At 33.2% G+C, this 13830-nt stretch overlaps 2 protein-coding genes across 2 annotated transcripts; one reads left to right on the forward strand and one right to left on the reverse strand.

Annotated features, from left to right (window-relative positions):
• Nucleotides 1-1490: 1490 nt before the first annotated feature.
• Nucleotides 1491-4015, forward strand: HELRODRAFT_78723 (hypothetical protein; the record flags this gene model as incomplete). The annotated part of the gene is made up of 3 exons (XM_009019140.1): nt 1491-1520; nt 1884-2118; nt 3693-4015. The coding sequence occupies 3 exons, from the start codon at nt 1491-1493 to the stop codon at nt 4013-4015; spliced, it is 588 nt and encodes a 195-aa protein (XP_009017388.1).
• Nucleotides 4016-5240: 1225 nt separating this feature from the next.
• HELRODRAFT_191734 (hypothetical protein) lies at nt 5241-13034 on the reverse strand (the record flags this gene model as incomplete). Its single annotated transcript, XM_009019141.1, has 11 exons — nt 5241-5666; nt 6598-6931; nt 7595-7750; nt 8817-8942; nt 9529-9684; nt 10385-10459; nt 10646-10768; nt 10903-11025; nt 11497-11580; nt 12220-12632; nt 12707-13034. 11 exons carry the CDS (start codon nt 13032-13034, stop codon nt 5557-5559), a joined length of 2028 nt encoding a protein of 675 aa, XP_009017389.1. The 3' UTR covers nt 5241-5556.
• Nucleotides 13035-13830: the final 796 nt, after the last annotated feature.

The raw sequence follows: 13830 nt of genomic DNA on the forward strand, positions 1-13830 counted from the left end.
AAGTTTCAGAGAAAAGGGCCAGAAAAAGCAAAAGCAGATTTAGCAAAAGAGTGTTTAAGATTGTTACTAATACATCTACTGGAGTATTGATACTTCTACTGGGAGAAGGTATTCATAATAATTCTACGTTTTTGAAAACATTTTCCACATTATTTCAAATCGAAAGGTGGTTCACTACATACGTATAATGTTTCTCGGGCACTTCCCATTATAAACTTGCAAGAGCGGCAATAACGTCAAACATCCACTATATTTTAAAACCATTGATGCAAGATTGGGAGATTTATTTCTTTAGCTAGAGCAGTGATTCTCAAACTTATTTCTTCCACCGCCGACTTTAAGGTAAAACATTTTTCTAATGCCTCTCCGCTTTAAAACTTTTTATTCGAAAGAAATGTAATAAAAGTTAGCTTCTTAGAAAGTTCATGCTATCGCTATAATAATTTTTTTCCGTGCATACACTTATTTTAAAATTATATAAATTTTGAGGTGAAAAAAACAATAAAATACAGTTTTACAAAGATAGAGTATTTTTAAATTCAAGTTGAAACGAACAAACAATTGAACATAAATGAATTTAATGTGATAGATGAATTTGATGATTTTTTTATAAGACTGTTAATATCGGGCACAAATTTACTGCAGTCTTGAATATCTACGTTCGCACAAATACGAAGAAATGGAAAATGGAAATGGAAGCAAAAATCGTTGAACAATTGACCAAACTCCAGGGTACAACAAAGGGATGTGCTTTTGTAGCCTAATACATTTTTTGCGTCTGGAAGATTTGGAGCTTTGTTTACAAATTGACAATAACGTTGATGAGTATCCTCCAGATTAGCATGGAAAAATCTTTTAACTGGTTCAAATCAACGATATGGTTTTTATAATCCCAGCAAAAAATGATCAATATATAAAACTTGTAAAGTTCTCAAATTTTGTCAAAGCCTGTCACCACCTCCAGTAAGACTTCAGTGCCCACAAGGGGGCACCATCGCCCACTTAGAGATACACTGAACCAGAGTATGTACATATATATAGTGCGTGCGTGTGTATGTGTGTGTGTGCGAGTTCGGGAGAGAGATTATTCATTTCTATGTGTAATCCACCAAAAAATTATTGTATGTGGTTTAACGCTGCTCGTATTATCGCTCGTGTTTTTTTTATTGCTTTGAATTAAAAAACTCCATTAAGACCCGTAAGGCTAGCCGCCTTTTAGCGAACGAAGTGTTGCGTGTTTGGGAGAGTGTAATTGACCTTTAACCTTTGACCTGCGGTCGTTGCAGTTCTGTACAATTGCTGGAAAAATAGATGAGTGTTATCCTCTTTTCAACAAATTCAGTTTACAATTCACGATTAAATAAAATAAATAATTGATCTGGATTTTTTTCTGTCCAGTCCCAGACTAGCAGCAGCTAAACTAAATATATTTAAATAATTTATTTTTATTCAGAATAATTATTATTGTTTGTGGACAATCATTATTTGACATGTTTGGAGTTCTTGTCACAGGTAGACTTGTGAGTACATTTTTTTTATTAATTAACTTTTAAATTTAATAATACCTTCAAAATTTGAAGGTTATATATTAAAATATATTATAATTATTTATAATTTATTATATAGAATAAGTTATAGTATAGCATAATATATATATATATATATATATATATATATATATATATATATATATATATATATATATAGGTTACGTTACACCAACTAAAAAATAAATAATTACTTAATCTTAATTCAGTGTTAATCTTTTCCTCCCATTTAAGATTTAAATGACATCAAAAATAAATATTCTATTAATAATTTTTAATCCATTTTTTAATCTGTGACAATAAAGAATAATTTTCTTATTTATTTCAATATTTAAGGTCCAGACAGAGTTTCAGCAAATCAGTGAAACACAGTTTGTTTTCAACATACCAGATGCTGATAATGTGAACCACATTGTGGTGTTCTTAACTGGTCTCATTGCATTTCCACCTGGGACTGGAGGGGCAGTTTATTTTTCATGGCCGTCTCAAGATGGGCCGGCCTGGGTTCTACTTGGACACATTTTTAATGAAAAACCCAGTGCTATATTCAAAGTAGCAAATTTGAAAAAAGGTTGATATCAATAATTTTTAAAAGTACTAATTTAATTTTGCTTAATTCACAATTGCTTCTTGTAGGTATATTTATTTAATATTTTATCTAATAGTCTAGCTGTTCAGAGTTTTAATGCTTGTTTGTTTGTTTGTTTGTGCAGTTTAATGGCGTTTCAGCACAACTGGCTATCTTTCTGCCCCTTGTTCCTTTTCTATAAATGCGTTTTGTTGTTTTAAAACTTTTGAGAAATTATTTTTAAATTCTATTAAAAATTTGTATTTCCTGAAGGAATGATATTTAGATTATTGATTTTATCTCTGGAAAAATTTTTTTCTACTTTTGAAGGGATGTCATGTCGTTTCCTACTATTATTGTGACTATTACATTTGACCAAAATGTGATGGATGGTTAGTTTTTCGTTATAAGAGTTGCATGTAGGCGAATTTGTTTTGTTGAGAATCCAGGAATGAGTCAAACTTGAATGGCCTATTTTTAATCTGTTGATGATTGTCTGAGGTTTACGTTTTAAACCTTTAAATTCATTTTTTTGGCTGAGAAATGGTGTGGATAATTTAAGAAAGTTTGATGTTTGGTTCCATTCAAGTTGCCATTTCTCCATTGAAACCTTTTTTGTCCAAAATCTTAAATCATTGTGTGGGATGGGAAGATTTGATATTGGAATATTGTGAGCTTGTGATGCCAGTTGATCGACTTCCTCTTTACCCTGAATTCCTATGTGACTGGGTATCCATATCAGAGTTATTTTCTTACCATTGTTATCATTTAAGTTATTATGTATCCTGTTTTGCGTTTGAATTATAAGGTAGTGTAGAGGTCTATATTGTTTAAGCGCCGTAACTGTTGATAATGAATCTGAGAATATCATGAAATTTTTACTATTGGATTTAGATATGAATTTTATTGCCATCTGAATTGCAATGATTTCTGCTGTGAAGATTGGAAGCATGGTTTGGAAGATGTTGCATGATTTTGTTTATGCATTTTTGTTGTCTGTAGACCACTACTGCTGCTGTAGTTGATATTCCTTTTTTTGAGCCATCAGTATATATTTCAATTGAATTGGGATTCTCTTGAATTTTTCCTTTGAATAACATTTTTGCTAAGTTTTTGTCTTTTTCTATTTTTGCTATACTGGTATCAATATCTGCATGTAGCAACAGCCAGGGAGGAATCCTTATAATCATTCTCTTTAACAATTTTTGTTTTTTCATGTTCTTTGTTCTTTGATGTATTCATTTATTCTTGTTGGAAAAGTTTGAATAGATTTGGATTTAATGTGACATATTTTATCAATATATTTATAATTTGGATTTTCTGGTTGCGATCTCAGTTTTAGATAGTAATTCGATGCTAATAATTAATGCGCTAAGCTATTTTTGTCTTGTGATATTTTATAAGAGCCATTCTAATCTTTTGTGTAAAATAAAAATCATAAATGATTCAATCTGTCAATTTTTTTTTATTTTCTAGTTAAACATCATTTCTTATTATTCCATATAATGCATAAACATTAGTAAAATAATTTATACACACAAATGTCAAATTTTTGTTATACAAATAATTATAAGGAGCTGACAATGGTCACCAGCACCCATTTGGTGTGATTGAGAACCATGTCAGCCACATGATGCAAGTAGGGATATCAATTGAAAGTCTCGAAGTCATGTCTCAGCAGACGTGTATCCAGGGATCTGAAGCATCAAAAGCATCTTCGTTTGATGAATTTTGTAGAAAAATGTTGGAAAATTTTTTCAATTTTGCATCTTCATTTGCCGTCACTCAATCTCAGATGGTGCCTGCACCGTCTGAGACATTCATACCCGCATCAGTCCTTCAACAGTGGTACACCAACTTCCAAAGAAGACTTCAACAAACTCCTAACTTTTGGAAATAATTTTTTAAATTAGTTTTTGAACAATTGTTTCCATTTGATTTTTTTGTGTGAGACACTTGCTACATGTTAATTTTAAGATTCTCGTAATCTCAGCTTATTAAATTACCATGCAGGCACCTACAAAATTTTAGATGTTAACAATAATGAAATAACATAAAAAAGTTTGAACTTATTTGTGTTTTTTGAAAATGTTTTGTTACCGTTAATTCAACTGAAATTAAATTTTGAAAACTTTAACATTTATGGAAGTTTTGTAACATTATAAAGGTTCTTCATTACACCAAATCTTCATTGCATCACATCATCACAATACATCTTCATCACATTTTCACGTTACACATCTTCATATCCCATCACATCTTCATCACATCACTCCTCGTTGCATTATGCCTCCTTACATCATCACACCACATTTTCACATCACATCTTCATCAGATCACATTTACAAGATGACGTTAAAATGGTGTGTCGACGCTTAGATATCTACAAAAACATCAAAAAGATGTAATCAATTGTATTAGTCGTTTTGTTTTAAAAATTCTGTATACTATTATATTAAATTTATTACTGGCCCATTTTCCGGACACTTTCGTTTACCTTTGAAACACGGCCTGGTCAGTTTCTGCGACATAAGCGCTGGTTTGAATCTGTCTCGTTCTTTATTCTGATGTTAAAGACTGATGTCCCAAGAGTTTTGAATGTTGTTGTTGGCTGTATGTAGGTGCTGTGAATTTGAGAGAAGACTTTTTTTTAGTTTTCAGATTAAATGTGTGCATGCGTGTGTGTTTATATATTAAGACAGGAGTGTCAAACTACGGTCCGCGAGGCTTTTTACTAGACATTTGAAAAAAAAATTAAGAATGAAATTACCAAATAAAGGTTGTCAGCCAGATATTATGTCAAATAATTTCCTTCCCCCGGTCAAAGGTCGAAAAATGAACACAGGCTGCCCTCCAAAGGTAATGACTGATATCCTTTCAATGCGGACCTCACAGCAAAAAGTTTGCCCATTCCTTTATAATGGGATAGTTGTTGTTGATTTACAACTAAATTTTAAACTCTTTAGCCTCTTTTTTCAGTATTTCAAAAGATGCATCGAGAATAAAAAAAGGGCAAATGATCGTCTATTTATTTATTGATTAATTTGTTGTGGTTCATTGACCAATCACTCTGTCCTAACCATTCATATCCTTACTGGTTTTCTAGTTACTATTTATAATTATTATTAGCGATTGGAAGCAATTATTAATAGCGTGAATGAAAGTATCAACAATCAGATAAGTAATCGATAAATGTCAATAAATTAATCTATAATGCTGAAGGAAGTTAACAGACTGAACGAACGATCTTGTGATTCGTTCTTTGACACAAAAATATCGTACATAGTGAATGAATGATTGATTGATTTGCTTATTGAGTGAATAATTGAATATTCAGAAGAGTTGGTGGGCGATTGAATCATTAGCTTGTTGATTTATTTATTTATTTATTTGTGGTTGATTAATCGATTGAGTTATTGAATGATTGTTTCAGCTGCAAGTTCAGGCATTCCAGAATTTGAAGACATCAGCTGATTCGAGGGAGTCTGTGTCCCCCTTGGATGACCCTGCTGACCTCGTCGAGTAGGAAGCTCCTAATATCGCTCTTGTCCCTGATAATGATGATGATGATAATGATGACGAAGATGATAAAGAAAGAGTATAATGATGAGAATGATGACAAAAAGTGTAATGGCGATAGTTGATGATGGTGGTGGAGATGAAATTTAGAAAAAGTATAGCGATGATGGTATTTAGCGTCTGCAACTGCGCCAACAAAACATTCTAGCAGCATCAACAACAGCATTTGAAGTAACACAAAAAACAGTGGTGTATCTAAACAATCAATCAATCAATCAATCAATCAATCAATCAATCAATCAATCAATCAATCAATCAATCAATCAATTAGCTTATAAAGCGCTATTTCCGCAATGTTCAACAGCGCTCCTCAATGAATTTTGAAAACAGATGGGTCTTGAGATCCGCTCTGAACTTCGCAAGTGATGGAGAAGTAGTCAGAGAAGTAGGTAGAGAGTTCCAGAGAAAAGGACCAGAAAAAGCAAAAGCAGATTTGGCAAAAGAGTGTTTAACACGAGTTAAGAAAAAGCGAGGAGAAGAAGACGATCAATTTTGACAGGCGAGGACAAAATTTAGAAAATGTTCAAATAATTTTGGCATTTTGGCCGTGTAGCCAAAATTAGGGCTGGCGTCCATTTTTTTCTTATCACGTTAGCTTTTAATAGATTTTCTACATAAAACAGTGTTTTTTATGCAAAATCACTAATTTTTAAAAAATACTGCTCACAGCGAGGGGGAGCCTCATACAACATCAACATGCAATATCAACGGAAACAAAAAATCAACATTTGGATGGGAGAGATTGTATGGCGCTTGGTTGTAATTTAACATTAGTGCCACAACGGACGTAGCATTCACGACACACATGCACATTACGTATAACATCATACGCGTTGGACGGTCCTTGAGTTTCGGACAGACAGTGTATTCGAACCATGCCATCGCGAAATAGCAGCGCAAGACCTGGCACTTCCACTGAAAGAGTTAACTCGATGACCATACCACATACCTTGCACGACACATCACGACACACAACACCATGATACGCCATATTATGACACGCAACACCACGACACACCACACCACACGCATGAGACTCGCCTTTTTGCATGAATTGCACACAGGTTGTTGAGATGAAGAAGAGGATGAAAGCGACGAAGAACAGAGCAGAAAATGCCAGCATGACGATGACGTCATAATAATCAATGAGGATGTAGGTGTGGAAGAAGATGGAAACGAGCACGTGCCAGATGCAGGCGAGAAATTGTATCATCCAAATAAGAATAAACAAGCTTTCCTGATTATTTCAAAATGCGTGACGTCATACATGCATACGGGATACACGGCGTGGCGTGACGTCATACATGCATTCGGGATACATGTATGATGTTACGTCAGGTCACGTGTTGCGTGAAGTTTTCACGTTATGCAAGAACTTGATCAATCAAGTTGTTTTTTTAACAGAGTATTAAAGTGATGGCAAGCACTTCCTGTTACTTCTGTTCATTCCCTCATAGTTTTTCCATAGTTATTCATAATTATTAATAATTATTAACATAATGTCATATTTATTTGATATTGGTCTATAAACGAAAACTTAAGCCTTACATACATTTTAGTACTTTCTAATCAATTTTATTACATATCTTCCTTCAATATTCTTCAGAGTCATCAACAACAAACACACAGCAGCGCAAGTACAATGCAAGTACAATGCATGTACTATGCGGTGTTTTCTTTGCAATTGAATCTGGTCACTGCCATAGCAGTGCCAGGCACTTTACCGTTACACCATCATGCGCCACACATTAAAGTTTATATAATCGTATAGATAGAGTTTTCACGCATATATTCTCCTAAATGATGAAAAGTTAATCATTTTTCTTATGTAATTAATTCAGGGCATGTGCTTTTGAAGCGGATGCAAGCTTGAATGAAATGACGATGACAATATCCTAACGTTGTTACTCGATGGAACTTTGTTCGAGTGCGTCTCAATGTTGAAATTTTTGAAGCACGTGTTTATGAAGAGGACGAAAAAGCTGAAGAACAACCGGAAGTTGATCAAACGGAAGTTGATGCTGAAAACTGAGAGAGTCAGAAAGCTGAAGGCAATCTGTGAGGGTATGAACGGGAAAAAATATATAAATAATACCACTATTTTATCCAATTTATAAATATGAGATAACTTTAAAATCTTTCTTCTTTAAAATTTTTTTTATAAAACATTTATTGATATAGTCATTTCTTTGTTAAATACATAAATTAATACGAATGATTACTATTATATCACGTCTTTATATCTGAAAATTTATATCTGTTACAAATCCTATTAATTTCGAAATTTTCATTGTAGGAGGATTAATTCCCAGAACTTCATCCATTAAATTCTTGGATGAAACAGTCACTGATAATTTGAGTTGGAACGAGCACATTATTGAAATTTCTAAAAAGTATCAAAATTTTATGGATCATAAATAAAATTAAATCACTTCTGTCTGAAAAGATTAATATGAATTTATACTATACCTCAATCTATCTATCTACCTTATTTTATTTATTGCATAATACTTTGGGGTAAAAATATTAAGTCACGTATTAGTGTACAAGTTAAATGCCGAAATTGCTTTATTAGAATTTTTAAAATTGCCCTTTCATTTGCATATTTTTGAAAATCAAAAATATTATCTATTCACAATCTTTATATTCTTAGAATTTTGTTATTTTTTTTTATAAAATAATCATTTTAAATAAATATAAATATTTTTACAAAAATTTAATAAAATTTTCAACAATAATTCAGAAACCAACACGACACGCAACTGATTTTATATATCTAATTTTAGAACAGTTCTGTTTTCTCATTCTATCTTTATTTACGGAATAAAATTATGGCCATCATTACCTTCTGAGACGTTAAAACTTCATTAACTTTAGTTAGTTTCAAAAAAGGAATTATTAGTTTAATAGATAACAATTTATTTCGCTTTTTTAATTTACAAGATAATTAGTTTCAATTTTGTTCCTTAACTTTCATGTTTTATTTTATTTAAAACTATGTATTAATGATATAAGTTTAGTTGTATTTCATTTGTAATTAGCCCACAAGCTATGCATTGGGTTTCAATAAAAAAGACTTGAAGCCTTGTTAGAAGAAAAAGAAAAAAAAGTTGTGGAAGCACTTGTTGCAGGTAGACATTCAATATGAAATAAATCTTCCTCCGTTCAGCTGGACACTGTATGCAGACCACGGAATGCTTAACTCCAATGAAATCAACTGGCAAGTTGTTCACTCCTCGGTGAAATATCTGTTCGTGTGCGTGTGAGCATGGGTGAATGTGTGCGTGTGAGCATGGGCGAATGTGTGCGTGTGAGCATCGGTGAATGTGTGCGTGTGTTGTTTGTTTTGACGACATCGCCACGAAGATTATTCATCAACATCTTTCTGTATCATCTCCAGCTGAGTAGCGTTGAACTGAAGAGTCGATAATGTTCTCTTCACGGTAGGACCTGACTTTAAATCAAGTCCACAACAATATTTTTATTAATGAAACATGGGCCAAGTGCTGTTTCGATACATCAAATTTATTAAGAGTATTAATTTTATATTAAACTTATTACATTTGCTCTACTGAATGGTCAGTTTGGTCACTTGCGTTACTTATTTCAGCTTTAAATGAAATGAATTAAAAAAGTTGAGTGCCCTATCAAAAATAATTCATTGGTGTGAGTGGTACAACATCGCTTCAACTTGCCTATGCTCTTTTTTTATCGCATTTAACGCCACTTTGCAAACAAGTTCGACTCGCGTTTAAAGATTTTTTAAACGTGTTTTTTAATCATTTAAAGTTGAAAGAAATATCTTTAGAAGTAAATATTTCAACGAAGCAGGACCTGACTTTGGACGGAAAAGACGAGTTTGAGGTTTGGTTGCAAACTCCACTTGTCCCATTCCTGGAAGGTAGAGATGCTGTTCAGCGATGCCGCCTCATCCTTCACGAACAGCAGATGCTTGATGCTCAACTCCGAGGTTATGTGGATGGGAAGGATCTGGTCAGGTCAGGTCAGGTCAGGTCATGCATGCGTGCGTTGTTATTGTATGATACGTGATTAAATGGTGTACGGTAGATGATATGTAATTGAATGACAAGTTAATTGATGTACGACGTCATCGAAATTATGTGAAACGTTTGTTGAACAAATCAAAACAACAGTTAACAGGAAATGAGACTCAATACAATATAGAATTCTAAAAAATTACTCATTAACATTTATTTGTTTAATTTCTTGAAATTTGTTATAAGACAAAAAAACTTTGGCGACATTAGCGCCATAGAAACCACATTTGTCAATTGAAACATGAGTTGGCGGCAAGATAGTGTAACAATTCTTAATGGTAGAGTGTCCGGTTTCGGTTTTGCAGTACAGTGATCGGTTCCAACGCGGAGATGTAATAATTGTTAAACTCACACATCGAACTTGATATAATGTCTTAGTCCGTGTGTACGCTGTTTGTGGAATATTTGCAGGTCTTGTAGCAGGCAGCACCTCGGAAGGAGGTGCTGCCTGCTACAAGTTATCTAAAGATGTTGTGGCTGGTGGTCTGTTGAAATGTACGCATGGCTATCACGTCGTCAATTTAATCAATCAACAAAATTTCGTCAATCACTTTTATGGATCAGTATTTTTAAAAATAAAAACATTTACAAATATTTTGTTGGTTTTTCGTCAAAAAGTTAAAAAACCTCACTAGTTTCTGGAAAGGAAAGTCGCTGTCCGAGCAGAAGAATGAAAAAAGGCCTTTGAAGCGCAAGATTAGTTTGGCCTGTAATGGATTGCCGATGTTGTAAAATTATGACTGGAACGCTGTGGCGATGCTACTAATATCAAAAGTATGTTATCTACATTAATATTTCACTATATATAGTTGTTACAAACACACAGTTAAACTAACACACACACTCAAACAAACGGACAAACGTTTTCAACGTTTTTAAATTGTAATAATAACTTTAACGTTTTGCTGCGAATCTATGAAAAATGAGCTCGCCATCTTGACATTCAACTTGTCCAAATAATTGCTCACAATTATTTTTGGGTTCCAGTGTTTCAGAACATTCATGTTGCTGATGATCTTTGAGAGATTTAAAAAAAAATCATGATTTAACTGGGAAACAAAATTATTTAACGATCCAGTCAAGACAGATGTAGTTGTTGTAGGTGAATAACTTGAACAGAAAATTTATGAAGGCAGACAATGAAATGAACCTTTAGAGGAAGGCTGTCGAGTGCCGCCTCCCTCCACGTTGCCTGGATGACGACGTCGGCTGCGAAACAGTCGGCCGGATTGTCTATCGAGGAAACCTTCAACACGTTGGCAGTTATGCTGAGCTGGGTTTGTTGTGGTTTCGTTTCAAAAGAGAATAAAAATAAGTAATTAACAAATTTCAAATAATTCATGAAGAAATGTACTGTTTATTTAATTTTAATGTTTAAAGAATAAGCGAATTATCAATAAAAAATTTTGTAAGTAAAGTATAAAAAAATATTTTACCACTCTTGGTTCAACCATCGGTATATTTTTTTCCTTGAACGGTCAAAAATTTGCACAAAACTTTTCTAGAAAACAAGTTGAACGTCAGCGATATAACTGACGTGAATGAAATCAAAACAAAATGTTCATTAACAAAATGACGTAGTAAATACATCCAACAGAAAAGTGATGGACAATAAATCGTTTCTAAAATATAACTTCGAACATTATTTTTTTTATAAAATTTGATTTGTGTTCTAAAGATGTTTATGCTGTAATAAAGTTCAAAAATCTTCGTCACTATCACTGAATGAGAAGTTGTTGAGAACGTGGGAGTTGGATGATGACGAGTTAGCTAGGCTGTGCATCAGTGGTTCTGTCTCGTCGTTCAACAAGCGATGTCTGTTGTGCTTCTGTTGTGTTTCATATTTAATCGTTATTTTTAAAATTCAAGCGAATCTGAAAATTTAATCGTAATTAAATACTAAATTACATTTCAACTTTTGAACTTGTGCAACGATTTAATGTATGTGTGTGTGGTGTGTGTATAGTTTGTGTATGTATCGTGTGTGCGTGTGAGTGTGTATTAAATCTGAATTGGAAATTTTTAACGTTTAATGAAAGTAGTGTTGTAACATTTTGACGCTAGTAACTACCAACATAAATGTTATAACTTCAAAGATTTTTATATTTACGACACCAGTGTTGTAGCTTCCAAGGATCGCAAAAATCGCAACGCACCTGCACAAATTATTAATTTTACATTTTACTAACGACAGTAAGGAGGAGAACCCTGAGGAGACATTCCGACAATTAGATAAATGACACTACAGAACAGACTGGGATTGGTGGGAACGATAAATTGAATATAAATTGGCCGAATAGATACCCAGCCAACTCAAGTACAAGTTCTCACAATAATAATCAACATAACAAGAGCAGTCTACAGAAAATGGCAAAATAGCACCAATTCGTTAAACAATTAAACACCCATTAAAGCTCCAAATTTTAGAAACTCATTCGTAAACTGGACAACAAATGCCTCGCCTCACCCAACTGCTCAATAATCTGAACAATCTTCTCATAACCAGGACTTTTGCAGAAAGGTTGATAAACTTAACAATCACTGGACGCGGGGGAGACGGTACGCTTGGCTTTTTACCTTGTCTAAATATTTTCAATATGTCATCATCTTTCAGAGACTCGTCTGTTAGGAACCTTAAAAAGCCAAGAACATTGCCCCTATCTTTAGCAACATCCAAGTCTTCGCTGAAATTAAAGAGAACTATGTTGTTCTCACGGGCCTTAACTTCATTTGCCACTTCAATTGTTCTGCGAACGGAGATGACCTCTTTACTAACTACGTCGAGGTCCTTTTTTACCACATTGGAAAATGAAGTACTGATCATATTTCTCAAAGAAGCAGCCTCGTTATCGACAATTTTAGAATTACTCTTTACCACGTCTGACCAAGACTTGGTGATATCGTTTTTCAAGGAATTAATAGACTGGTTAAGTTTCTCGTCTAGTTTTTCTAACTTAGGTTCTCACCGCTTGACTCAAGCCTCAACTGCAGATTTTTCATCCCAATATCAATGGAATCGAACGTTTTAAGACGAGAATCAATGGATTCAAATTTTTCGTTAAGCATCTGCAAAAGACCTTTGAAACCATCAGCATGTTTCACGCAATTATCACAATAAAACTTCATGTTTTTACTTTTGCTAGCATATTTCACCAATTCATCATATAAGGCCGAAGGCTCGATTTGAACCACCGCATCACATACACAACATAATATGTTATCATCCTTTACGGAAGCAGGTTCCGTAATTGATTGACTTCTCTGAGATCTTGTTTTAGACATGTCTTAATCGAGCACACAAACGAAGTCTATGGAGAAAATGCAGTGGTAGATACAGGTCTTTAGCACGATGCAGCAGCTGCACTGTCGAAGCCGTTTCAGTGACAGCCAAGTTAGTTTTATATTCGGCAACAACAATGACCAAAATTTTCTTTCAAATCACTGTTGATATTCCAAACAAAATAACAGAACAACCGAAACAATGCAATACGTTCAAAAAACAAGGAGTGATAGCATACAATTTAACAGAAACGTATCTACTTAAGATTTAAACTAAAAAATTAAATTAGTTACTCAAGTTCTAAATTATTCAAAGAAACAAAAATATATTAATAATCCTCTCTAATTAACCTATCAATTAAACCTAATTTAAACAATAAACACTCTGAGTAAACGCCGAAAATTAAGAAAAATTACGAAAAATAAACAAGAAACAACCGAGTCAAACCACATGTATGTATGTATATATATATATATATATATATATATATATACGAAAATACCCCATTTAAGAGTGTATTTGCATTTCGTTATATCAGATATTCAGATTTTTTTACAATTATAATGTGTAATTAATTAACCGCTTGTATAAAGAAATCCATTTAAAAAATTGATTGACAATCCTGCCTGTTTATGTTATTTGCGTATATATGTACACAACATGTAATAATGATGTGTATTGTACGTCCCAACGATATTATATTATTGTCTGAAAATTGTCTGAAATAAACCTTTGATTTCATTTTTTGGTCTGTAACGAGATAATTCAATCTTTATTCAATCTCGACATATCAAATTT

The sequence above is a fragment of the Helobdella robusta genome (genome assembly GCF_000326865.2).
Source record: "Helobdella robusta unplaced genomic scaffold HELROscaffold_23, whole genome shotgun sequence".
Lineage (NCBI taxonomy): Eukaryota > Metazoa > Annelida > Clitellata > Rhynchobdellida > Glossiphoniidae > Helobdella > Helobdella robusta.